Source organism: Cebidichthys violaceus, unplaced genomic scaffold, assembly GCF_023349555.1.
Source record: "Cebidichthys violaceus isolate CVI_PGR_0920_01 unplaced genomic scaffold, fCebVio1.0.p SCAF_11, whole genome shotgun sequence".
NCBI lineage: Eukaryota > Metazoa > Chordata > Actinopteri > Perciformes > Stichaeidae > Cebidichthys > Cebidichthys violaceus.
The window spans coordinates 5,894,708-5,920,651 of record NW_027176274.1 but is presented as its reverse complement, the minus strand read 5'-3'; the positions used below and the strand labels follow the sequence as shown (position 1 = coordinate 5,920,651).

Genomic DNA, 25,944 nt, shown 5'->3' with positions numbered 1-25,944 from the left:
CACCACCATGTTTCTACAGCAGCCCGTAGTGGACAAACACTAACGGATACTATCACTAACGAGACCATTCTCGATTTTACGTTATCTGAAGGTAGGGATGAGTTCCGAAACTGGGTGACTTTGCTGTTGCTGCAGAGACAATATTTAGACATTTTAAAATTGTTCTAAATCTATTTGCAGATGGGTGTTTAGTTGGTTGCAATCTGCAACACCACTAGAATGTCACTAAATCTTACACACTGTTCCTTTAAGAATTTCAATGAGCGTGGGTTGTAGAGGATTCGGTTGGCACAGCTCCACCTACTCCACCTAGGAAATGGACTTATGACTTCTGGTGACTAGTAGATCTTTTGATTACCAATGTTGAATGCACTTATTGTAAGTCGCTTTGGATAAAAGTGTCTGCTAAATGACTGTAATGTAATGTAATGTAATGTAATGTACAAACGTTTTCATCGGTCTCTACCGCATGTTTTGACATTAGACGTCTGCTACAGTGTTTCCTCCTCATCCTCAGCTGTTGCACTTGTACTAAGAACAGGCACATTTTCCTTCAGCGAGATATCGTCCACCCGCTTGGGGCCGCTGTCCTCGGGTTCCTCAGGTATGGATGGGTCTGAGTTACTGATCACGTATCCTGGGAGGGTGCTGATCACAGGAGGACCTATGCTCCGATGAACACGGCTTGAAACGAGCGTGGTGGAGCGTGTGGAAGGACCAGCCCCTGCCAGGTGGGACTGGCTGCTGGTGCTGTTGTTGTTGATGCCAACAACGACAGAGCCATAACGGTAGCGGCCGCAGACCACCGGGCCCTCCCACTCAAAGGCCAGGTTCCAACGTGTCCATGTTTTCTTTATCTCTGTCTGGACCTGTGGGGATGGAAAGAACAAAGGATATAAATATCAATAATTATACTGCAAAATTATCTTGATTTGTTCCAGGCTAATTCTTTTAGTTTTAGGTTTCTACAAACCTTAAAACCTGGTTTATTTCTTTTGTTTCAGTGACGAGTGATGCTACTTTAGTTTGGACTGTAATTCAGCGTATTCAAAGTATAAAAACTTCTGCACTATGACAAATGTTAATACACGCAAACAATTGTCTGTTAGGAAACGCAGAGCAACAAAAGCATCCCAAAGGAGTCATGTTTTTGGCCATGTGACTAATGCAAGTAAAAGATTCACTCGCCTTTTAGCTCAGGTTTGGTTTCCACCAACTCCTGAGAAACATTAGTGCAGTTTTTAACTTGCTAAATCTTCAATCTTGCAAATCTCCCCGCTGTGGGACTAATAAAAGATTATTTTATCTAACCCTAACCATAACCCTTCCACATTATCTGAGTCATTTCTTCCAGTGTTAATAACAAAATGAAGTTGGCTCTAGCCAACTGAAAATAAAAATCATCAGATTGATTTTGAGCTGTTTGAATTGCAGTAACTCCTGGTAAATATCATGGAGGATGAAAGGAGTGCTGCCCAGGATACAATGTGGATCACAAAAGGCAAGCGAGAAAAGAACAGAGGAGGTTTTTGTGAAGCAAAAACTGGCAGAAATGTCTATTCTAGTTTTCAATTGAGAGTGCAAAGTGTATGAGAGAGAGAGATAAAGAGAGAATTACTGGTATCATCACAGCTCTTTTCATCACATTTCATTTGAGAAGGCAATAAACAAATAAAGTGAAAAAATGTCAAGTAGCTAATCGCTAATCTTCTTCAGCCAGACCCAGTGCCAGTGGATTAATTATGCCCGTGTTCAGTGGCTTCGGTTAATTTGAAATCAAACTACAGTTTATTTTAAGTGCTTGCCATTCTTTTTTTAATTTGCTTTAGATTTGCAGTGTTTGTGCTTCTTCTGTGCGATCAATGGCATTTGGAAAAGCGATCCACTCACCTCTCCGTTGCAGAAGCAATAGATAATGGACACAAAGAAGCCCTGAAAGGAAGATATTGACATACAAGTTGTGAGCTCAAATCTCTTGGAGCAAGTGAGAAAAAAAACGTCTCGAGAGCAATAATCACAATGATTCAAATGCCATTCTTATCTGAGTCCAATACAGACACAATCTATTAGCAAAGGAAGGATGTTCCAGGTCATCCATCTCTTGGCCTCATATAGTGCTTTTCTCATGAAAAAAAAGAAAGACAGAAATGGTAGACTCTCTGGGTGTTGCTGTTCTGACCTATTTCACCTCTTGTCTGTGCTTCTCACAACAATAAGAAGTTACAGGAGAGACACAGTGTCTTTGTGAAAATGGTGGGTTATGGGAAGATGTGAAGGTGTGTGTCTATGTATGTGTGTTTTTGCACACGTGTGTGTGTGTGAGTGCCTTGCTACATTTCTTTGCTGGTGAGAGACATCCAGACAGCGACTTCCTGAGAAGTATAAATCAACAGTGTATGCTGGTTCATCCTAATAATTGCTATTCAGTCCTCATTTAAGACCTGTGGGAGAAAAATGTATTTGTGTCTTGAAATATATTTGTGTAAAATTATATCCATAATTTGAAATGTATTGATGTATATTGACTATTAACTGTTCACACAATCTGATTTGTTCTAGAAGGTTCTAGTACAGTTTGAAATACGAAATCCAATATTCATATTCTATGAGCAAGATAAGAACTGTCTTATCTAACACCAATTCGACATTGCCTCAAAGGAATCACTTATGTCTTTTTTTTTTTTCATCAGTGTGCACATATGAGAGTGGGTACGTTAAATTATAATATTTTCATGAAGACGCATGCGGTTTTCATCTCTAAGTGTTTTGCATATGTTGGACAAAAGAGCTCAGATAAATATCCATCATGTGGCCGGTAGCAGAGTTGGGCACTGGATTCAATATAGCCCCAACATTTGGCTGTGATGGTGAAGAGAAGCATGTGAAGCAATTCACTCTTTGGTTTGCTTTTCATCACTATTAACATCTTTGCAAATGTTATGTATTCAAGTAACCCTGGCATCTGCCATTATATACAACCCACCAGCAGGATTTCAAGGCATCTTCATTTTCTATAGCCAGAAACTAAAAACAGAAATTATCTTTGTATTTTCAAGTTTATGAGTTTTTTGAATGAATCTTACAACATTCTTTGAAAAACATTATATTCTGCACTTGTCAGCGTAACAAGAAAGCAATGAATGTGACCAGAGACAGAAGTCCACACATGGTTGGAGTAGCTTAACAGTCCTCTGTTGGTAATGAAGGAATGTGTGTGTGTGTGTGTGTGTGTGTGTGTGTGTGTGTGTGTGTGTGTGTGTGTGTGTGTGTGTGTGTGTGTGTGTGTGTGTGATGGTGGTTGCTGTTGAATAGAGTTACTATGCTGACTTTGAGGTGTTGGGTTGTTTACACATTAATGAGTCAGCCACTACAGTAAAAAGACTGAACTGCTCTACCTGATCTGTGAATGTGAGGACCAACCTTGAGTTGGCTCATGCTTGTGGGAGTGCCTGCTGTAAAAGGGCATAGCGAGTTAAGTTTGAGGGAAGATTTTCACATAACTTATCAGCTCACTGCAGTGTGAAAATATGTGAAGAGAACTGCGTACCTGAAAGGAATTGAAGAACAGCTCACAGTACATGCGGACCTCCCAGCTCGATCCTTCAAATGTATGAGGCATCCCAACAAAGATGATGTAGTGGATGCCAAACACCAGCACTAACACAAGGGTGGACTTTGCCAGTTTCCTACGGAGACACAGACACATACAGAACGTAAATATGAAAGCAAAGAGCCTCGCATTGAAAAATGGAATATCAGCTGATTCTTTTACATTTGTATCCTGTGGCAGACTTTATTATTCATTAGATCATCGTAAGATAGATAAAGTTACTTTATTACTTTATATCTGTATACAGTACATCTCTCTCATGTTCAAACCAATGGCAGTGTCTGTGCCTCACAGCCATGAAATAATGGCAGGTAAAGCTCAGATGTGCATCCTGAGAAAATAATGCAAGGTTCGTCATTTCTTACATTTAATTCATGGAGAACATCGAGATTGTAGCAACAGCCCTGGGCTTGCAATCAACCTGACAGAAGTGAAGAGTCCTGATTGGAATTGTCTGCAAACAGAAAATTGAGATATCTACACTCCCTTAGAGTTCAGGTGAGGACTTCAGCTGCTTCTCTTCATGTAATGATCCATCCTGGAAATAAATGAAGTGCTTTGGAGTCTATTGCATCCATTCAAACTCTACTGGAGTCCAGGAAAATTTTCGCAAAGAAAATTCACTCCAAGAGGCTGACCATCCTCTTTACATGAGCAATTCTGACAACCATATCTGCAGGATAAACTGTAAATTACCTGAGAGTATGTGCATTCATTCACCATGCTGCTTCCAGTCACTGAACAGAACTGATTGCAGCAATTCTCTGCCTGCTGTTACCTTTGGTTGGGACAGGGGACGGATCTGTCTCCTACTCTGTAGCAGCTCTAAACTGTTTTACTATTAGCATGATGAGTGTTATCAGTTAATTATAATCAAAACATGATTTCAGCCAGGCCACAAAGCTAAATATGTAAACATTTAAATAATGCAAAATTAAAACTAATCATAATACTCTATGGGATACATATTCATGGTAATTTTGACTGCTTGCCCCAACAAACAAGAGGTAAAACAATGATCTCCTTCCCTGTCTCCTTCTCTTAGCAATTCTATCCTTACAGCTGAAAATGTGAAAATAAAGAATAAACAAGGTCCGGCCTGTGTAACAGAGGTGAATTGTCATGCAATCCAAAATGCAATTTTCAGTCAGCTTCAATACTTTTTAGAAATTGCATTTTTAAAATTGCTTCCAACGCATCCATGCTAAACAGGCTGCTTATTATTATTCGTCACCGGAACACATTTGGTTTGGCTTCTTATGAGTGACATATAAAATACTATTATACATATATATGTAAATTAAAAATTACTTAGAATATTTATAATACTGTGTGACGGCCCCAGGGCCTCCGCCGGGGGGGTGTGGTGTCTGTGTGTGTGTGGTGTCTGTCTTTCTTTCAGTGTCCCTGGTTTCGAGAGTGAAGCCATCAGGGAAATTGGAGGCAGCTGGCCACTGCCCTCGCCCTATAAGACCCACCCCATCCTGAGGGAGAGCTGGCTTCTTCCCACCTGACGTGCTGCACAGAGTGTTGGTAGCACTATTGCAGTAGTTGAACTGGCGGCACGTTGTGCCTACTGGCATTCATTACGAGAATGCTTATTTTTTGTTGCACATTTGAAATGTCCTGGCCTTTTGTTTATTAAAAGTATTTGTTTGGTTAACTCCTTGCCTGAGTTTGCATGACATTTGTTATGGTTTTGAGCCAAACCATGAAATATAAAGATGCAATGAAGTTCAGTTTTTGCTTTAATCTCCAGCAAGGTACGAGATATATCACATTGTTACTGGGTAAGTTTAATCAGCATTGAAATTCAGTCTTTGCAAGTTTTATTCACGTTCGCAGTTTTCTAAAGTCGGCAGTTATTATCCCTCACCTCTAACGTTATGTTTGGCTTACATTTATCTTCCAGCATGGATTCCAATTTGCTGCAACCAATCACTTTCATCTTTTCTGACAGTCTGCTTATCTACCCAAAGCAACCTCACATGCAGCATTCAATACAGTGCTCTTCTCAGATATTACACTTTCATTTTTTATCTGACACACTGATTCCTGCACCTGCGGAATAAAAGTGATAATTGCAGGTGTGTGTGTGTGTGTGTGTGTGTGTGTGTGTGTGTGTGTGTGTGTGTGTGTGTGTGTGTGTGTGTGTGTGTGTGTGTGTGTCCATGCCTTAAGCCTGTTTTGTTCACACTACACAACTTGCTATCTTGCACTTGGGAGTCTTGTGGTCGTTGTGGTTTTGACACTACAAGACTGACCAGCGACATTTGGACTAACAGTAATGTCTTTCAGCAGGAGGAATCCCTGATGAGTACGTCTGGTCTCCAAAATACATTTAGTCACAACCCGTGTCCCCTCAACCCATGTCTTGTGCTCTCATTGGCTGTAGCTCCACGACAGACTACCCTTTAGCTAGAACTTTGCATGTGTACTGCATGCTTAAGAGTCGGTGAGAAAAATGAACATTTTTATAAAACGTGGACACCACTGTGTATAATGTAATATAAAAATATAGAATAACACCATATCCTTTAAGTCTGAATACTACTTGCATCCCCACTATACAAAACTATCTGTTTATGAAAGTTTTTGGTTCACGCTGACCAGCTAAATCTCTTGTTTTCCTCTTCTTTCAGTGGGTAAACACAGTCCCATTGGCATGGAGGGTTGTGGTCTGCACACTGATTGCACACCATAAGCCCGAGTAAAATTGTATATGTGAGCCAATGTGAAGCTCGAATGTGAGATAGCTTGTAACATAAACAGCCTGTCAAAATAAATGCAGGTCTCTAAATGAGCTGTCTGGTGGTCAGCCCTGAGGGGAAACAGGTCACAACAGGAAGAGTAGAGGGGATTTGGTATAGAGCGTAATAGACATGCAGATGTAACAATGAAATGCATAAACACTCTACCAGTTGAGCTCGTACATTATGTTTACATTGAGCCCGCCCACGGAGTCATGTCTGCCGCCGGGTCATCTGGCAAAAACATATCCTGGTTTATCACCTTGGTCTCAAAAATGTAAACCTCACCTTTCTCAAATCACCACAATCACTTAACATCGTGTTGACTGAACATAACATTTTGTCCACAAATTTACGTCAAATTCCAACCCTGGACACAAAGTGGACCGCTGGTTTCGTAGAAACGTTCAGTTGAGAACAAACCTGTACTGTTTCCTGGTGTCGTATCTCCCTGCGTTTGTCTCTCGAATTTTGGTGGCCAACACTCGAACGATGTTCACAAACAAGATGAAATTCAGCTGAAACAGAAGAACAGAGATGGAAAAGCTCTTCATTTATGCAGTACATGTCAGTGTTCTTAATTGCTGTTACTATAATTGATATATCTGTAAAATAAATACGTTTTACTTGTTAATGACTTTAACCCTGTGGAATTAATCAAAGAGCATTCACGTTTTCAAGAGTGGATCCAAACATGTACAGTATACTTGTCATTCATTTCATATTCACAAAAGACACTTTTACTGCAATTCCATGAAAGTCAAGAAGAAGAAGAAGATCAAGATTTCCACATAGTCGACTGATGAATGAGGTAGGTTCAATGCAATCATTACCTGGTTCTACGTATCAAGTTACAGTATCTAGCAGAGTGAAATGTCACTAATCTGGTAACACAAAAACTTGTTTGTGAAAGCCAACAAACTGATCAAACATTTCTCACTAGAAAAATAAGAACTGCTTCCAATCACAAGCCAATTTTAGTGTTTTACTATCCTCCACTAAACAGATTGTAAACACACTTTTATCTCTACATTTGCCACAATATGTTCAATTATATTCATCACAAGGTAAGATGAAACAAATATTGAGTGGCTGAAGTTGAAATTTGTGGCTAACTATAGCAAAAAGTTTTATAGGCGTGCACATGTCCTAAAGTGACCTATTGGGAAGTTCTTTGGAGTCAATTATGTTTCACAATAGAAAAAACAAAAAAGTGTTGTTTTTTGTCAAGTGCTGGGATTTTGTTTTAGAGACGTTAACCCAGCGGAGGCAAAGTCATTTGAAAGATGCAAATTGAGGTTGACGTTTTCCACAGCCAGAGGCTTGAGCCCCTGAATCCACATCATCTTTTTAATCCTACCCTGGTTGAACCTGAATGAGAAGACGGTAACAAACAGAGCTCCAGAATACACATACAACGTGCCAACACTAACAATATCCAAACATGAAAGACTTTTCCTTAAACCCACAGCTCCTCTGCAGTTACATTTATGTTCTTCTCCTCATCTATCCTTTATTATTATCATACATTCATACACTGACAAAACTAAGAATTGACTGCAGTGAGTATGCTTGACAGTATCAAGGAGGACATGCTTCACTTATAATTATTATCCATCTAAGTGAGAAAGTGCAGTCTCACACTGAAAACTGATTTTGTGAGATCAGAGGAAAAAGCATTTAGACTGTGAACCCACCGACACCTCTGTAAATAAAATCAAACCATTTACTTGGTACACAGGGCTAATGGTATGTCTCTTCCGATATCTATGAAGATAACACTATGTGACAGGTTACATTTTAAATTGCCTGTCGATAAGTGCAAGTTTGTTTTCAGTGGTGGAAAACTGAAATAAAGATCTAAACATCTAGTTGTAAATAACTTGTAAATTTATGTTTTTCCATCCGTCACAACATCTTATCTTGAAGAGCTCGTCATGCAAACTTCACAGCAAAATATCAATTACAATTTTTGATACACACACACACACACACAGACAGCTACCCTTCAATATTATGTACAGGCTATCCACAGAAAATTAACCAAAATAAAGTATAAAGCATGTTTTTTATAAAGTTTTATAATGAGTAGGTTGGACTCCACTAGAATGCTTAATACAAATGTCAGTTTTAATTAAAACTTTTGAAAAATAAATAATAATTATATGTATAAATTTAATGAAGAAAAACATATTATGGTTTACAAATACAGAGCTATTGCTGAGCTGTGAATACTTGATAAATTATATTTAGTTTCATCTATTCCACACAAATTCCATTTTAGTCCATTCAAATATGCTGTAGGTCTGTAAGCATCCGCTAGTTCAATAAAAACAAGAGTCTACAGCTACGCTAGCGGCTCTGTAAAGTTGTACACAACAGGGCCTTGAGCAAAATTCTTACGCCAGCCTGCTAATATGCTAACATGTTATATGGCATTTGGTCATTGGAATAAAATTGTCAGCAGCTGGTGGTGCGGTAGGCAAAATCACTGGTCTGAAACTGGTTATGAAACAGAAAAACAGTGCCAATGTGAAAGAGCTGTTGACTAGCTAATCATACACAGCAGGGATTACTTATGATTTCAATCATCAAACTCCATGATTCATTGCAACTCCAATCAGAGGAAATGCATCATTTAACACAAATCTTAGCAGTAAAAGTGGACTGTCAGCCAAGAAACAAGAGCTCACTGGTCTGTCACTAATTTTGGCAAACTGCTCAGAATGTGGTTGAGACATGAAGAAAGTTCAATCCAAAGTCTCAGTTTGTTTTTGGAACAGATGATAACAGCACAGTCCAGAAAAGCTGTTCAAAGTTTATGTTTTGTAGATTATAACCTTTTTTCGTTATAACTATACTGGTGCCAGGGGATCTGCTAGACTGATTTCTAGACAAAAGCTACTTAAAGGTGAAATCCTTTGCATATTCATTCTCATACACAGGTTTACAAACAAAGTGGCAACACAGTGATGGCAGTGTGTCTACTTCTGTCTACGGCCTGGATTTGTCTGTATGGAAAGTTAATCACCAAATTTCATCACAATTCAACCTGAGGGAGACATAAATGTCTGAACCAACCCATGAATCAGAAGGATCCATCCTCTGAGGACCAAGAATGTCTGTACAAACATTTCATGGCAGTTGAAGTAGTTTTTGAGATATTTCAATCTGGACCAAAGTGGTGGTCCGACTGAGCGAGACCGATATTGAAGATCCTGAGTTGTTTAATGAGTTAAGGTGTTACAGCTCTGTCAGTTATTAGAAGCCCATTTCTCACCAATATTTTGCAAAGATGCAGATATAATAACTTTCCTGAAGTAAAGAGCTCTCAAAATATGTTGACCTATTAGAAGTGATTATAATTAATCCACCGCATTAGAGCATGAGGATTGTTGGATACCTACAACATAGCATGTGGTCTTATCTCAGCAGGTTGACACTTTCTGTAGCCTGAAGAGAATCGGTTACAGCGAGCAGTGCACTAGTCCTGATGAAGCAATGCTGTCTCATTAAAATCTGCAGGAGATTTTTCCAATCGCAGCTTGACAGCAACTTGACTCAATCAGCAGACAGGCCAAGACAACTCAAGGCAGTACATGTCAACAAAATAGTGTCATTTCTTTTAGTGGGTTCATTGTGGTGTCTTCACAGCGAGACGCTGCATGAACAAAACAAACTGCCTCTATCTTCTCTTTCCTTAATTTGTGCTTTTATGGCAGACTCCAATGCTAAAAGAATCCCCAGCCAGTAGAGGAGTTGTGCACATTAAAGAGAATAAAAGACAGAGCGAGACTGTGAATCCTTATTGATTTGCATGATATTCATTTGCAACAAATACTGTTGTTTCATGAAATAAAGCTCATTTGAATTTGAATTAGAGAACGATCAAGAAAAGGATGAGAAAAGCACTTTCTACATAATGAATATTTTAGTCAATCACTTGTGCTGCGCCTCTGTTTATAGAATAACTCAGAGATGATTAAAAACTTGCACCTTACTTTTTGTATTAGACTTAATTGTGCTCAGATGTTTGCTTTACTTGGTTATACCTTGTTTTGCAGCCTGTAGGTGTTGATTATTTCGTAATTGGTTCTTACTTACTCACAATGGCGTGGCAGGTCTTTTACTTTTGGCTCAGTATGCAATTGTAGTAGTGTTTGAAGTGGGTGAGCTGACTGTGGTCAGCAAACGTAAGCTAATGCAGGTCACAGAGATGACAAGAGTACACGCATTTATTTTTTACACAATATATACTTCAACTCTTGTTTGGAATACAGTGAAAAAGGGAAGTTCATACCAAGTGTAATGTCACAAGCTTAGAAAACTATCATTTGGATTTATACCCTAACTCAAACACACGCACACAAAATGCCTTACTTCATGCCTTAGTAAATTTCTTAACAACTTCTCAAGCTACAATCACACAAAGCGATAGCAACTGCAAACTGTATTTCACACTCACACTCTTACCCCGATGGCTGTCAGAATAGGAACCTGGTAGATCCACTTTATGTTACCAGCACTTAACTCCCAACACCTGCAATTAATACAAATACAGAGGTTAGATATTCAATTCTGAAGTAAGGAGTTATTCATATTACTTTGCAACCAGAAGGTACACAAGAGGGTGGAGCCAAGTACAACCCAATGCTGAATAAGATATTTTGAGTTGAACAAAATGTTACAATTACCTTTCATGAACTGAAAACACACTGTGAAAGGGTTAAAGCTGTAAGTCAAAAACACGGGCAAATCCCAGATCTTTGTAACACCATGGTAGTGACCTGTCAATCACAAGGTAGCCAGGCCCTAAAGCATACCCTGCTTTATGGTGAATTTTACTTTAAATAGACCATCATTTACTAAATGAGCATCATGCTGTATTGAGACCATAAACAAATGTTTACAATGTTTACGAAGAAGTAAGGTGTTTTTCTTATAGACTTCTATGCACTTTTTTTGTAGTCGCCCCCTGATGGCCATTAGAGAGAATGCAAGTTTAAGGCACTTCCTAATTGGAACTTTTCAGAATCGGAGGTTGCCTTGTAGGAGAGTCAAATTGTCTACTCTTTTCTCTTATTTACATTATCTCTTTACACATTACATCAAAAACATTTCATGTCGTCTCTATTCATCTTATTCAAAATTAAAACTAATACTGGTGTGACTATTCTATCGATACTATTGCAATGCTTGTTCAAAACTCGCCTGAATATGCCGATTGCTTTCTTGGATCCTGAGCAACACACCGGCTGTGACATAGTTGCATTCCCGAACAATGCAGCGAGAGCAAGCTGTACCCAACGTGCGGTCGGTAGTGCATCATATTCATATTGTTATTAACACATACATGTTAATATTGTAGTGAGCTCTTGTCTCATTCAGTTTCCGGTTATCCACAGACTGCACAATTAAAAATTAAAGCAAACACTTCCTCTCAGTGTGATGAATGCAAAATCTCTGAAGAATAGAGACACAATTCAATAAGATCTGGCTGCACATGATCTGTTTCATGTGAAACAAGCTAAATTTGACACTTCTTTTGTAGTCAAGCGTCCAAGTTATTTTTCATCGCATTTTTTGTTCATTTAATTTGGATACTATCTGTTGTATTTACTTTGTTTTTCTTAAATGCAAATGTAGACTGCAATCACATGTGCTTCATTTTGGAACCCTACTATAGTAAAACATACTTATCAAATAAAAAAAATGTAGCGAGCGACGGAGAGCGAGCTGTACCCAGCATGACATTTGTCGAACAGTTAATAGGGATCCCCTCTCATTAAACACAAAGTTCTCGATATATGTGAAGGACAGACAGAGATTTCTTGCTTTACAGTTAGATGTCATACTGAAAAGGGTGAAGGAGTTTGGCCCGGCATTGTCTTCATATGTGAACCATCACAAGGAAAACGTGCATCACAAACACAAACATATAGCTTCCCACAAAACGTCTGTTTCAGGGGATTATGCAAACATGATTATGCAAATATGTCGCAAATCTTGAGCAGGCGTCAAGTCTGCCAGAAAGTGTGCTTTGCATGGTGTCTAAACACAACCCAAATGTAATGGTGGTGGGGGGGGGGGGGGATTGCATGCAAGTAGAGTTGCTGTGCATTACACACAGAAACGTCCTAAACTGGAGTGTGGTGTCGTAGCCTGAACACTAGAGAATGTCAAATTGTTGTCGTCTCTACTGTCTCTTTCTTCAATGTATAAAGTTCCACTCTGGCAAAAGGCTGTGGATATCGTTAGGGATGATTCTCATCCAGAACCTCTCTTTGAAGACGATGCTAACTTGAAGGTTTTATGGACAGCTTTGCTTTAAATAGTGGTTCAAAACAAGTGCAGTATATTCCCTGAGGCTGTCAAGAGAGTTATGTGTGAAAGGTTGTTTTCACTGTTGCTCATTGTCTGTCTTGCTCCCTTGGGGACTGAGATAAAGAGATAAAGTTAACTCAATTTACCTAAACTCAGTATGCTAAGCATAGCTTATTGTGATTTACACAAACATGTATTATGATCACTTAGTTTCTGTAAGAGTCACTTAAAAGATCCACCATCAGGGAGCAACTACTCATCATATGTCACATTTGCTTCTAGTGTTCACTCACATACAAAATATAATTTAATAATATTTAGAAGTAGACCTTTTGCTGATGATCAACGACACTGTCTGGATGGCCTTTCAAGCTTAGAGAAAGAAAAATTGTTGGTGGAAATTATTTTTTGTAGAGCATTGACAGCTATGCTCCACTAAAACTGTGAAGGTCCATATTAAAGCTTCCCAAAATTCAAGAATATGGCACATTACGACTCAGCCCAAAGCCGTCTGTTCAACAGAAAAAACAGTCTCTAAAAGACAAAAGCTTAAATTTCAAAGTCATTTCTCATATCAACTCAATTGCCCTTTTTCAACTCTAGAATCAGCTTGAAAGGCTTCTTCTCAATCTTTGAACAGGAGTGAAATAATGAATGAATGTTATTGGCAGTTACTGAGAGGCATATTTGGCAGTAAATATTATCACATCAGAACTTATTGAAATCAGCGATGAACTCAACGGTCTAAACCTCTGATGATTTCACAGCAAATGGGGAATGGAGATGGACCTATGCAATAACACAAATGCAGTACAAATGAAACTATATTATTGTCCTGTCAAACTAATGGACTACACATACAATTTTATCTTTTGTGTTTCGGAATGACACTTTATGACCAAAAGTATGTATACATGAATACTTTTGTGTACATTTGGTCTGTTTTCATGGTTTGGTCTAGGCCCATCAGTTCAAGTTAGGGAAATGTCAATGCTACAACGTACAATGACATTACAGTGTGGTAACAGTTCTGGGAATGTCCTTTCCTTTTACAGCATGCAGGCATGTGATTGGCAAAGGTCCAAAAGCATTTTATACAGATACCGATGTCCTGTATATAGGTATATACCAGCCTTGTGTACTATTTAACTTTTTTGTTCTTGCAGAAAGCATTTCTACATCTCTAGCATCACACACTCAATATTAAGCTGTTAAAAGGTGTATTTGTATGTGTAGGGTAACTTTTGTCATAGACTTAAAACTATACAATTTCACATCATTTTGGACCACTATTATTGCTATAAATAACATCCAAAAAGTGTAAAGAGAAAACTTGCTATGGATCAATAATTATTTTATTATTTACACATCACAGCCTTTGTCTGAGCATTACATTTTTCTTGCAATGTTTTCCCTGTGAAATCATTTACTGTAAATCAAAAGAACGGATTCAGAAAACGTTTAAATTATTTGTTATTAAGTATATTATTCTCTAATAACAAAGTTATGATGAACAGTTCACTAATTCTTTTACAAAAAGGATCTTGCTAATGACAATTATAATAACTAGAAAATGCATTTTCTGCAGAAATGCAGTGTAAATGCAATTTTTATGCTTTGTCCAAAAAATGTCCAAATCAGTGGACTGCAAAACAGTCAGGAATCAAACCGCTGACTCTGCGATGTGTAGATGAGTAGACATGTTCTCTAATCACCCTGATTGTGTATGTTTTTGAGTTTTGATGTAGTAGAACGTCACTGCGCTTTACAGGGCCCTGACCTCAATCTCCATTAAAACCTCTGAGACAGCCGACTGGGAGTGGACCACACCAAAGGAGTGAAGGCTAATACAGCAGCATATTAATGTCCATGGTTTTGGAATGAGATATTTAATTATCACATACAGGTGTAAAGTCATTTTTAATATACCCATTTTTTCGGCCATAAAGTGTACTTGAAATGACACCTTTTAAATGTTAAGCTCCTCTAACTAAAATGTTTTCAGAGTTCTATTGCATATTAAATCATGCATATTTAACTAGATTTCACTGATGACTAAAATGTCACCACAATTATGCGATAATTATAACATCCTGAAATTCTCTTTGTGTCTCGTTTCATGTTTTTATTCAAACTTATTCTTCAGACTAGTTGACCTTTTTTATATTTTGGTGTCTTCTATTTTTTTGGGTTCAACAGAAGACATTTAGACACAGTACGACTTGCTTTCTCACCTTGCGTCTGCTAGCGTTGCCCTGACAATTGCCCACACTGCCACAAAAACAGCTGGAACACCTGGAATTAACAAAGCAAAAAACAAACAATAAGCTGTGCCATGATGTCACACCCTGTGTTTACCTGATTTATGGGGTCAGATTTCACATTCCCATTTCATTTCTAATAAATGGTATCAAGGAAAGAGGGGCATGATGTATGAAGACATCAAACAAGGAGAATCTGAAGGAGCATTGACTCCCTTAAGGATTGTATGGAAATCATTGGGGGGTGGAGAGATATATACAAAGACACAGACCCCATTATTGCCTCTGCCAAAGAGGTTATATCTTCATCTGTTTCTCAGCAGGATTAGAGAAAAACCTCTGACCCGCTCTTCATGAAAATTTGGTGGAAGGTTGCAGCATTAAATTTCAGGCGAAATGCCATGCGAGTGCCATTCCAGTTTTCTATGTTCTCACACACTGACAGCATTTACTGTACACAAACAAATCTGCTGTGCTATTCAACTGTATTCACACGTATTCCAGACAGCCACCATACAAAGACATGCATCGATTTGATCAGTCTTAATGTATCAATGTAGAATCAATTAACCCCTCTGGATCAATTCTGAACTTTTTAAGACTAAGTTTAGATTTCACTTATTTAGAGTGCACTTCAAAAAGCCAAAACATAGGCATATGGTGTTATTGATTATTTTAAAAGGCACGGTGGAGAAATGCTGTATCTGAAACGAAGAAAATAGAGCGTGACCCACTGTAACAACTATGAAGAGAGACTTCATATTTGCAAACATCTAAGATCATCAATAGTAAAAATGCACACATTCCACTTACTACTGGTGCAAGACCATCCAACCAGCTGAGTCAACGGACGGGGTACTAATGTTTTGACTGTTTTATAGTAGCTTGTTGAATTGTTCATTTTACATACGAATTCAGGTCAACGCCCAGGGAATGTGATAGATAATGCATGTGATTACTTATGTGGCTTCATGAATATATCTACAATCTTAAACAGAAGCGATTGCACAGGATCGGGATTGTGGCTGTGCAAGACCGACCTCTCTCCGATGAAATGTCCCTCTATCATCTGAATATGGCAGCTTTCTGAGAATCACCGTGATCAATCAGTGGAACTTAAACTGGATGAGACTTGTTCCCCCATCTTTCTTTCAATTGATAGTTTATTCCACCAGATAGACACATTTTAAATGAATGCTATACATTAAAAAAAAGAAGAAAAGAGAAAGAAGCAGAGGCTGAGAGAGCCTCATGTGAGTTTGAGAGTAAAGCGCAGAGATGTAACCATAGTCTTACGCTGATCTCTGAGCACAGCATGGAAACAGCAAGGAGTTATATTACTTGTTCCATGGGCACCTGATGACAGCTAATGATGATAATTAGAGCATTTTCATCGATATTACAGGCTAGTCCGAGGGTCTGGGCTTCTGCCATCCATGTTAACATCTATCAAAAAGTTAAAATCAAGTTTGCAAAGAAAAGCTATTGAAAACAGCCATGTCAGAGTGGCTACATTCATATTTTCAGCGGTTAGGGCGTGTTTATTATTGATTGGTGTCAGTTTTACATTACAGTGAAATCAATTGGCACAGTTTTTTTTTTCACCAGCTAGGAGATGATTCCCTTCTTACCACCAGATTAATTCACACTATCGAAGCCAAAGAAGCACATAATGTGTGCTGCAAAAATAGGTCGGTTCTTAGATCTCCAGGGAGTGGATGTATAGTTTAACAGAGCTGTTTTTAGACCTGTCAAGAAAAATGCATCCCATCCCAGAGTGTCTCGTGCTTATGAAAAGGAGATGATGACACAAAGCAGATTTAAGATACCTTGTGGATTTGTATGTCACTAATAGCCCTATGGTGCAATGTTTAATAAGAGGGTCTCCATTCTGAAAAAAATGTGTTTAATATGTATGTTGATTTGTCTGTAGAGCTCAAGAAAACACAAAATGTGCATTGGATAAAAAAAGAGACTCCACAGGGCCCCTTTAACAAACCTTTATCAGAATCCCCAGAACCAGACATTATGGAGATTGATAAAAGTCATAGTTGTTTCACTCCTGAAATTCTACATTCATAACTATTCAAGACAGCGATGTGCTAGCTAATGTCTTAAAAGGATATTGTTTTTTAATAAATTGTTGATGAAGATAGGGAATAAACAAATCACCTACTGCAGGCACTGAATCACTTCTCTTTTGTTCCCCCCTGTAGGTAACTTCAACCACACTGATCTAAAGCATATAGTCCATAAAAACAAGATGGAACATTCAGAGGAACAATTGTTGTATTAGACCATACGAAAGCACTGCAACTCATGCTGTTTATTTAGCCACAAAAACAAAGACATTGAGTTTAATTAACAGGACCTTGCCTCTGTCGGACATTAGACAATACTTCCCAAATGAGCAACCTGTTTTTCAACTATCATAAAATGGTAGACGTGGCACAGAAGGCTTGAAGATAAAGGAGGCAATAACCCTAAAACAATACTAACATAATATCTACTTGATGTTAGCAGTGTTTAAAATAGCTTTTCATTTAGAGAGTGTTGCAGATATCCAAAGTAAAAGGAAATCCTGTTACTCACAGCCCACTCACAGGCTACACAACTGCCCAGCATAAATTATATGCATCATTCATGTAAACCCGCAATCATGTTTCATTCTTGGTGCTTCTTTCTGTCATACAGAGCCGAGTGGGTTTTCTCAAATCTACATACAGCACAGTATAACACTTATTGAACACAGATCACACAAAGATCTGCCGTCGCTTTATTTTCCCCTTTGTGGGGATTCATAAACAAATCCTGATGGGGTCTGAAATCCTTTCATCTGTTGAAATAGTAACAGCTCTGTTGCTTCTGATCCCCAGCTAATTTCTTTTTATCCAAAATGCAAGTGTAGCACTTTGTAGAGACGGCCTTTAATTCCTCCAAAATATGCACCAAACATGAGCAGACAGTATTAATGACCACAGGGGAGTCACATGGGGGCCAGAAAGTGGTTTAATAAGTAGACTAGACTGCTGTGTAATATATTTACCTTCAAGTGTGGTTTGGTGCTGAGAGGATTATGCATTGTATAGAGTATGTTAATACATTGTATTTTCTGTATATTTAACCATATTGCTGATATGGCGATTATGACTGTATTGCAAGTTTACATCTGTATTAACTAAATCTTTCAGCATCGGCTATATTTAAGTTGGTGGAGAATTGTTTAGAATGAATGATTTAGTCGTGCTGCACCATGTCATTGGTGTTATGTGAGGTATTAGAATTATTACATTTTTTTTGCTTACCCCATCCGATAAGGGTGAAGCCCAAGAGGTATTTGGAGTCGGATCGGAAGGCCATGAAGATGAGACTGTGGAGGTAGAGGCCTTCTACCAGGATCCAGTAGTAGTTGGTGGCCAGAAAATAGATGAAGAGGAGCACTGTCACCTTGCAGCCAATCTGATAACGAAACATTATCACTTTTATCACATCCTATTTGTACCCGACACATAATTGTAATCACAGTACAAACTATTCTCACACCACAGCCGCCCCATAATAGAGTATATGATTTTAGCACCTTGCTGTATAAATTTGCACAACGATGAGGAAAAGTCCTCATCGTTGAATCTGTAATTACAAAGTTTATCAATAAAGGCCATCAAATCAGCTTCAATTTAACATTGTTAGCCCACACCTTTTACTAACTGACAACCATTCATTTAATCACTATAATTAATATGACTATAATTATTATTGATGACCAATTATACATTTGGCTGCACACTCATGATAATAAATGAATACATCTGCATTTCCTCTGATAATGTCTCAGTCATTCACAATTAATATCCTGATCACTATGAGGAATTAACTCAAGAAATTATGTTTATTTTAATGATTATTGTGTTTAATCTGCAAAGCTGTGATGTAGTCACGTTTTATACCTCACTTTGCCTTAGCTCACATTTCATAATCCATAAAGCAAGCATGAACAGCTATGTTTATTTCCAGAGGCACAGAACAAATGCAGTGAGGAGAGTATTTGCACTTGTGAGAACCCAGATAGTAAAATGGTTACTGTCTGCACATAATGAATGCAAGACCAACTAGTAACATGTAGTGACTCCATGCTCACTGCTCACTAGCAGTCCCCTAAAATTTTGCAATTCAAAGTCTAAATAGTTAAATGAAATACTTAATTATACATTTGTATTTTGTCTCCTAACTTTAAAATAACTAAGGGATGATGTGGACAAGGATTAAACAACATGGTTCAGTGCAAATCTAATTAATTGCTCTCACTCTTTGAGATTTGCAAATGTATTGGCAACCTGACACAATCATTTAGGACTCAAATCAGCTGAGTGAAAAAAGCAATCCTAACCTTTGATGCCAATTTGAGATGACTAGATTTATCTCTGAACTCGATTAAATAAGTACTTATTCTTCAAGAGCAACATTCAGATCCTCCCTGAATGTGAATGGGAGCGCTATTCCCTGTCTCAGTCAGACTCATGACTGGAGCTCACTGAGTCACTACTTCAATTATTTGTTTAATTAAATCTAACAAAGAACTACATTTTAGATACTGAAAATGTAATGTTTGTAATGTTCAATCAGAAAAGTCCCAGCAGACGATTTACTGTGGATTTGTGTGAATTCATAGGGATTTAGGAAAAGACATCGCTTAGAGAAGTCTGATGATTTTTTTTTTTTAGTAAGCAGTTTTATTTAGAACCATAGACTGTAAGAAGTCGTCATCATGACGTCACCTATTGGTTTGTGGACTGACGTTATGAATCCTCGAGTTTGGCGTTTTGGCCGTCGCTATCTTGGATTACAGCCATCGCCATCTTGCCTTATTGCAACCAATTAACGAAAGTGATTATATTTGGACGCAGTATACGGCTCTGGTAGGGTAGCAACTTGTCAGTCACAAGGTAGCCCCGCCCCAAAGCATACCCTGCTTTATGGTCTATTTTACTAAATGGGACCATAATTTAATGAATGAACATCATGCTGTATTGAAGAAGACTTGAAACTAGCGATTGAGACCAGAAACTCTTGTTTATAACGTTTACTGATCTAATAAATCAAGTGAGAAGTAGAGTCATTTTCCAATCGGACTTCCTTTTGCAACCGGAGGAGTCGCCTTCTGATATTTAGTAGAGAGAATGTTTAAGACACTTAACAAACTTGATGCAGTACAATTCAATCAAGGATTCCTGTCCAAAAGAGAATCACAGCTTCTAAGAAGGATGTTTTCAATTTATCCTGAATGTACAATTAAATTGCGACGGCGGATGTTATTGATGACTGAATGGTGCATCACTTTAAAGTAAGGAATTGTGGGACCGCATTATCTCATTTCCTTTCATAAAGGATGGTCCAATGTCCCCTATGCTAAAGGAGATGAGAAAGGAAGCACTGAATCACCTTCCCTTAGAATGTAGAGGATTTGACCAGCTCTCATGGTTGCTGCCACTTCGACACTTTGGGGTAATTTCACTCAAATGTAAAAAAAAAAAAATACTTTGTTGAGTAAGGGAGTTACAGTTAGTGTGATTTATGTAATTTGTTTTGCTCCAAATTGTCCAACATTTGTTTCTTATTCAAATAAAATGCAGAAGAAAAATGATTCACAAAATAACAGGATTTTATCCCATCTGGCTCTTACCTTTAAAAAAACACTGTCTCTTGCATCGACATCAAGTGTTGAGAGGACAAACAACCATAACAAACCATGTGCAATACAATACAGCTATTCTGTTTTTCGCAACTAATTTTATGGACTTTCAGCTACTGTCAATAATTCTAAAATGTTCCAAAGCAAGACGCTATAGACAGAGCACTGAAATAACTTAGAAAGAAAGAAAGTTCTTCAACAGCTTTAAAAAGTATCAGCAATAGCTCATCACTGTTGATGACAGTCATTCTTAAAGCGATATAAAAGTCGGTGGCGAGTTCTTTCTGATCTTTGCGAACCACTTGACCAAGTTGTGTTGTGGTCTTGTTCTAATTTTAAGTCTATATTCTCATTGTTACATTGGGGAAAGTTGTAACAATATAGGTCCTCGTATTTATCATCACTTAATTAATTATGCGATGTAGTTGGAGATGTTGTTATTTGTAGTAGACAAATAAGGGAACTTTCTGTTAAAATGTGAAAAAATTCAGGGAGTTTTGGTGCTCACACACAAAGTGTTACAACCATCCCTGGGCTCAGCCTATTTTGAGTGCTTCCTATTTTAGGTTGTTACTATTTGCCCAGCTGTCTTCATCTTTTTCCTCTCTCCCTGTGTTTCCTTTATGAGCTGGTCAGTAACCCTGTGTCTATACAATATAAGCTGACCTTCTAGTCCAAGTCACCTGTGTCTGCCCTTTCTCCAGCTTCCTTCTCTCCTCTGGTATCCCTCTTTGTCCACGGCGTGCAGCGTGGCGGTGCACAATCGAGCTCCGCGATGACTGGTGGAGTCAACGCGCAAGACTAGATTTGCATTATTTCCCAACTCGCATGGCTCACGCCAGGGACACTGCGTCCAGCATAAAGCTGCTCAGAGCAGCTCAGTGGGGTCATGGTTTGCAGTGACATGTGTCCTGGCGGAGTGAAAGTCTGACTTTACTCAGGTCTAATAGCCAAAGGTATAGTTGTTGACTCTGACAGGAAGAAAAACAGATTCAAACAAGTAGATCTGGTACTTACATACTGAGAATTGTCCAGTGGTGCCATGCTAACTGCCTTTAAGTTGTCCAACAGGGCAGAATCGAAGTCTTGCAATCCAGCACTGGAATGGACGACTTTGTCCTTCACAAAGATGCTGACTGCCCGTAGCATGAAGGACACAAACAGGTGCATGTGGATGTAGTTCCTGGTGCAGTGAAGACGCCTGCCGAGAAAACAAAAAGCATTTACTGGTATGAATTAATAATTAAGATTAAGCAATTAAGCAAAAATAGAAGTGATCGTTTAAATCTCAGAGCCTGAAACTCAGTTGTTTCTTTGGTTACATTTCTGCGCTCGCATTGCTTTCACTGACTCTGAAGCTCTCAGGGACTTTGTAACTCACATTATTGTACGTCTAAAGGTCTGGGAGCCACATTGTTGTCCCTGCAGAAGCCAGCACACCTCCCTCTTTCTGAGATGCGAAATGTAATTTATTGTTTTCAGTGGCTGCAGATGTATCCGAAATTGTAGTGGAGGTTGGCAGTTGCACTTCAGCTGAGGTTCCTCTGTACGAATCATACAAACATACAATATGTCTTCCTTCTAATCAGCACTAGTGTTGTTGTTGTTGCTGCTGCTCATAATTACTGTTTAAAAAATCCTCACAGCCTCCTTTTCAGTTAATGATGACACCATCTTCACCGTCATATGATTGTTTTATCCTTAATTGGGGCTTAAGCATCAGTTCATTATTGTTGACTGAACCTGAAAACATGTTTCTATATAATTTAGTGAAAAGCATTCATGTCCATACCATGGAAACCTTTTTTATTCATCTCATTATGCTGCATTAGGTATCCTGGACATCCCTTAGCTCAGCGCTGTAATAAGCTAATGGTTGACTGCGGTTTGCTACGGTAAATATGTTGTAGCTAAATGAAGTGTCATATTTGGTGATGCGCATTATTGTGACAGTATATTTAAAGACAATAGCAAAGAGAGAAGAAAGCTGAGGGAGGCTGAGGAATCAGAGATTTTTAAGCTGCTTTATGATGTCAAACACATAACAGATGCTGTATAAGACCTGTGTTTGTCAAAATGCATCTTGTCAGCTGCAACTGATCCAGAAAATATGCTCTGTTTGAAGTCCTCCTATTTAATCATGCAGCTGTGATCCCCTTTGGGACTTCTCCTGTCTGAGAGCAGATATTGTTGACTAACTTAGCTTTTGACTTACCTCTCTTCTAATGAAACCATGAAGCCTACTCTTGCTATGAAAATGTTGGGATTCAAAACGATAGACAGTTTCTTTTTACACTGAGTGCCAACAAGTCATTAACGGAGACACATTGTTTAGTATGATGGATTATCTTTATGTGGAATTTGGAAGAGATGCCTATAAAAGAAGTGAGAAACACTAGTGTGGCCCTAAAGGTATATATGGCCTCAAAATGAGTTTCTTGTGATCTCAAATCACAGTCATTAGTCTCTCCACAGCTGGACTCAACCTTCCCTCCCTGTAGCCAACACTTGCTTCTCAGGCTGTAGAGACAAGGAAGTCGTTTGTAAGGACCCATTAAGCTAGGTGTAATTGTGGTAAACATTGATTATATTTATTATATTTACATAAGCATCTGTGTTATGCAAAAACAACTGTTTTATTTTTGCTGAAAATCCTTTTTTTCCTCCTCTCAGTCTCCCGTCTTTCCCTGCCAGGTATTAAATACAGGGCCACTTCAGCTGAGTGGCCTGCACAGTTTCAAGTGGAAAGAGATTTCTGAAGCATTAATGGGATGATTACACCAACTGTAAAAAAAATCATAATAAACCTGGAGAGCCTTGCCAGTGGAATTACTAGATTATGCCAATAAAAAAGATCAGACTTTTCACAAATAAGGCTGTTTGTGGTGCCAGAGAGAAATTATGTTCTGTTTACTTCTCTCTAAGGAGCAACTGGATGGAAGTATTGCTTTTCTTCACATCAATACTTTTTTTCCCCTGATCTTTGAAGTATTTAAATTTGAAAATGTGGATTATCTTTACTCTTCTTTCACAGAATGGATATAAATTGATCTACTGGTATTGTTTTGTAATCCAGTTATGCACATAAAAAGTTGCTAGGTCAGAGGATTTGTAGAGAAACTGTACACAGTCTCGCAGCAACTTTAAGAATATTAAATTGAACCAAATATTTCAAATAAAACTGAACATAAATGCTCAACTCTTTTAAAAAACGGTCTATTTCCGTTTAAATCCTTACGCATTGGGTTTCTTCCCAACACTGAAAATTAAAGCAGCATTAAATTGCTTTCCTGATCCCAATGGGCAGCTCTGAGCAGTCACAGAGGTTCCCCCTGCATGTTGCCTTTGCTGTGTCCTGGCAATCACAAGTTGATTCATTAACTGGTTAGACTTGACAGAATGGCAACAGGCCAGTGAAGTTTTGGTATCAAGTATTAAATTAAGAGTAAACATGTGTTCCACTTGATGCTAGACACGTAGCACATTCATCAGCAACATGAATTATTTATTAAACAAAAAAGTTACAAGTCTTGGCAAAAAAGGTAATTATGGTGCAGGAAGTGGTTCCAATTTGTCATTCATTAATCATTGTGGTGTTGGATTAATTTTGAGCATGTAAAAAAGAAGTAATTTGTTTCTATCATATCTCAAATACACAACTAATTACACTGACATTTGGCGTACTGAGTATTTGTACTGTTTGAAACTGTTGACTCCACTGTTTGGTTCATTTACTCTACATGTTCCCAATTAATAGAATATTTAATAGACTTTTAAAACTTCTTTTTTTTAAATCCAATGCCAAATTTGTTACAGTTAATTAAAAAGTGAACCTTAATTGGAAGTCTGTGATAGAATGCAGAGTCCATACCCTTACTTATCTCTTTCCTGCACTGGCACTGAAATGATTGAGCTGCATAATTGTTGCTCAGTATTTCAATGAACTCCTCCATTAAACATTTTCTTCACTATTTCACAAGGACAGAGACATGGAAAAAATAATCCATGAAGCATGCAGCAGTGAAAAGGCCTGCCTGATGATGTGATGAACTGCAGCTCTATCTGCACTTTCAAAACAACGTAGAAAGTCTGTTAAAAGCTGCTCAGCTCTGTACTCACTGACATCTAATGCTTTTAATGACTTTCTTTTATCAGACAAGCATATATTTGTGATGCACTATTGTGTGTAGCTTTCTGATTGTGTCTCTTGTGTGTTCTTTCTTGCACAACATTGTATTATGTTTTTACACTGTACTGTTTGCTATTGCGTTCTCTTTGTGTTGACCTGCCAAGGGACTTTCCCTGAGCCATTACTTTTATACTGTGACTTAGCTTATGTGCCTTCCTGACTAACAAAACCATATATCTATGGGACATATGATTGTGTACTTAGCTGAATGGTAACAAGACCACATGGGGTATTTCTGCCGTTGCTTCCAGAAGAAGTAACTGAATGGGGGTGCAGTTAACCAGAGACTGTTCAGAAACAGAAACAGATGTCTTGGTGTGACAAGGTTCAGATTAGATAAGAGGAAGGGGCTGAATGGAGGCGTCACTGGTCAGCTAGAAACTGTTGACCAATTGTTTCACACCCTGTGCTCAGGCCCTTTATAAGCTATACAGATGCACCACTCTTGGCTTGTCCTCCTGCAGACTGCACTGCACTCTGTATGAGGATAGAGCCTTGGAACAACTATCTGTCCCTGAATGTCAACCAAACGAGAAAGATCATTCAGGGACAACCATCCAGATCACATGCCCACTCTACATCAATCAGAAGCACTAAGTTCCTGGTGGTGCACATCACTGACAACCTGACCTGGAGCCAAGAGAGCCCACCAGCGGTTGCAAGTCCTGTGACAGAGGAGGAGAGCACATTTCCCTCCGTCCCTCACCAAATTCTGCAGAGGCACCGTGTAGTGTTCTGACCAGCTACTTGTCTAGTATGGAAACTACCTCAGACCGGAAGACACACAGAGAGTGGTGAAACGCAGTTCTCCTTCACAAAATTGTGGAAAATGATCCGGTCTTCTCTCCCATCCATTCGGGACTTAGCTCACACACGGACCAAGGCCACGACAAAAGATATGGTAGTCTATGTGCAGAACTACCAGGTTCTTCAGTAGCTTCTTCCCTCATGTCATGAGACTCCATGACCCAACCATCCAACTGCTGTGACCGTCTATTATTACTCTGTCAGTTTGACCATGTGTGCAATACTCATGGTTTGTGTAAAGCATGTTTACATAAGTTGTTATTTTTATGACATTCATGAGCAGGATGCAACATGATTTAGTTTTGTTGTGCACT

General features: G+C 38.5%; 1 protein-coding gene across 1 annotated transcript in view; it reads right to left on the bottom strand.

The window, feature by feature from the left end:
- Positions 1–491: 491 nt before the first annotated feature.
- Positions 492–25,944, bottom strand: part of pth2ra (parathyroid hormone 2 receptor a) — a 41,981-nt gene continuing 16,528 nt past the window's right edge. The window contains exons 6-13 of the mRNA XM_068734695.1: positions 21,652–21,835; positions 18,251–18,404; positions 14,919–14,979; positions 10,834–10,900; positions 6,784–6,878; positions 3,548–3,686; positions 1,891–1,932; positions 492–869 (exon numbers count right to left, since the gene is read on the bottom strand). Of these exons, the coding sequence (XP_068590796.1) occupies positions 492–869; positions 1,891–1,932; positions 3,548–3,686; positions 6,784–6,878; positions 10,834–10,900; positions 14,919–14,979; positions 18,251–18,404; positions 21,652–21,835 (1,120 nt within the window). The remainder of the gene's footprint in view (positions 870–1,890; positions 1,933–3,547; positions 3,687–6,783; positions 6,879–10,833; positions 10,901–14,918; positions 14,980–18,250; positions 18,405–21,651; positions 21,836–25,944) is intronic.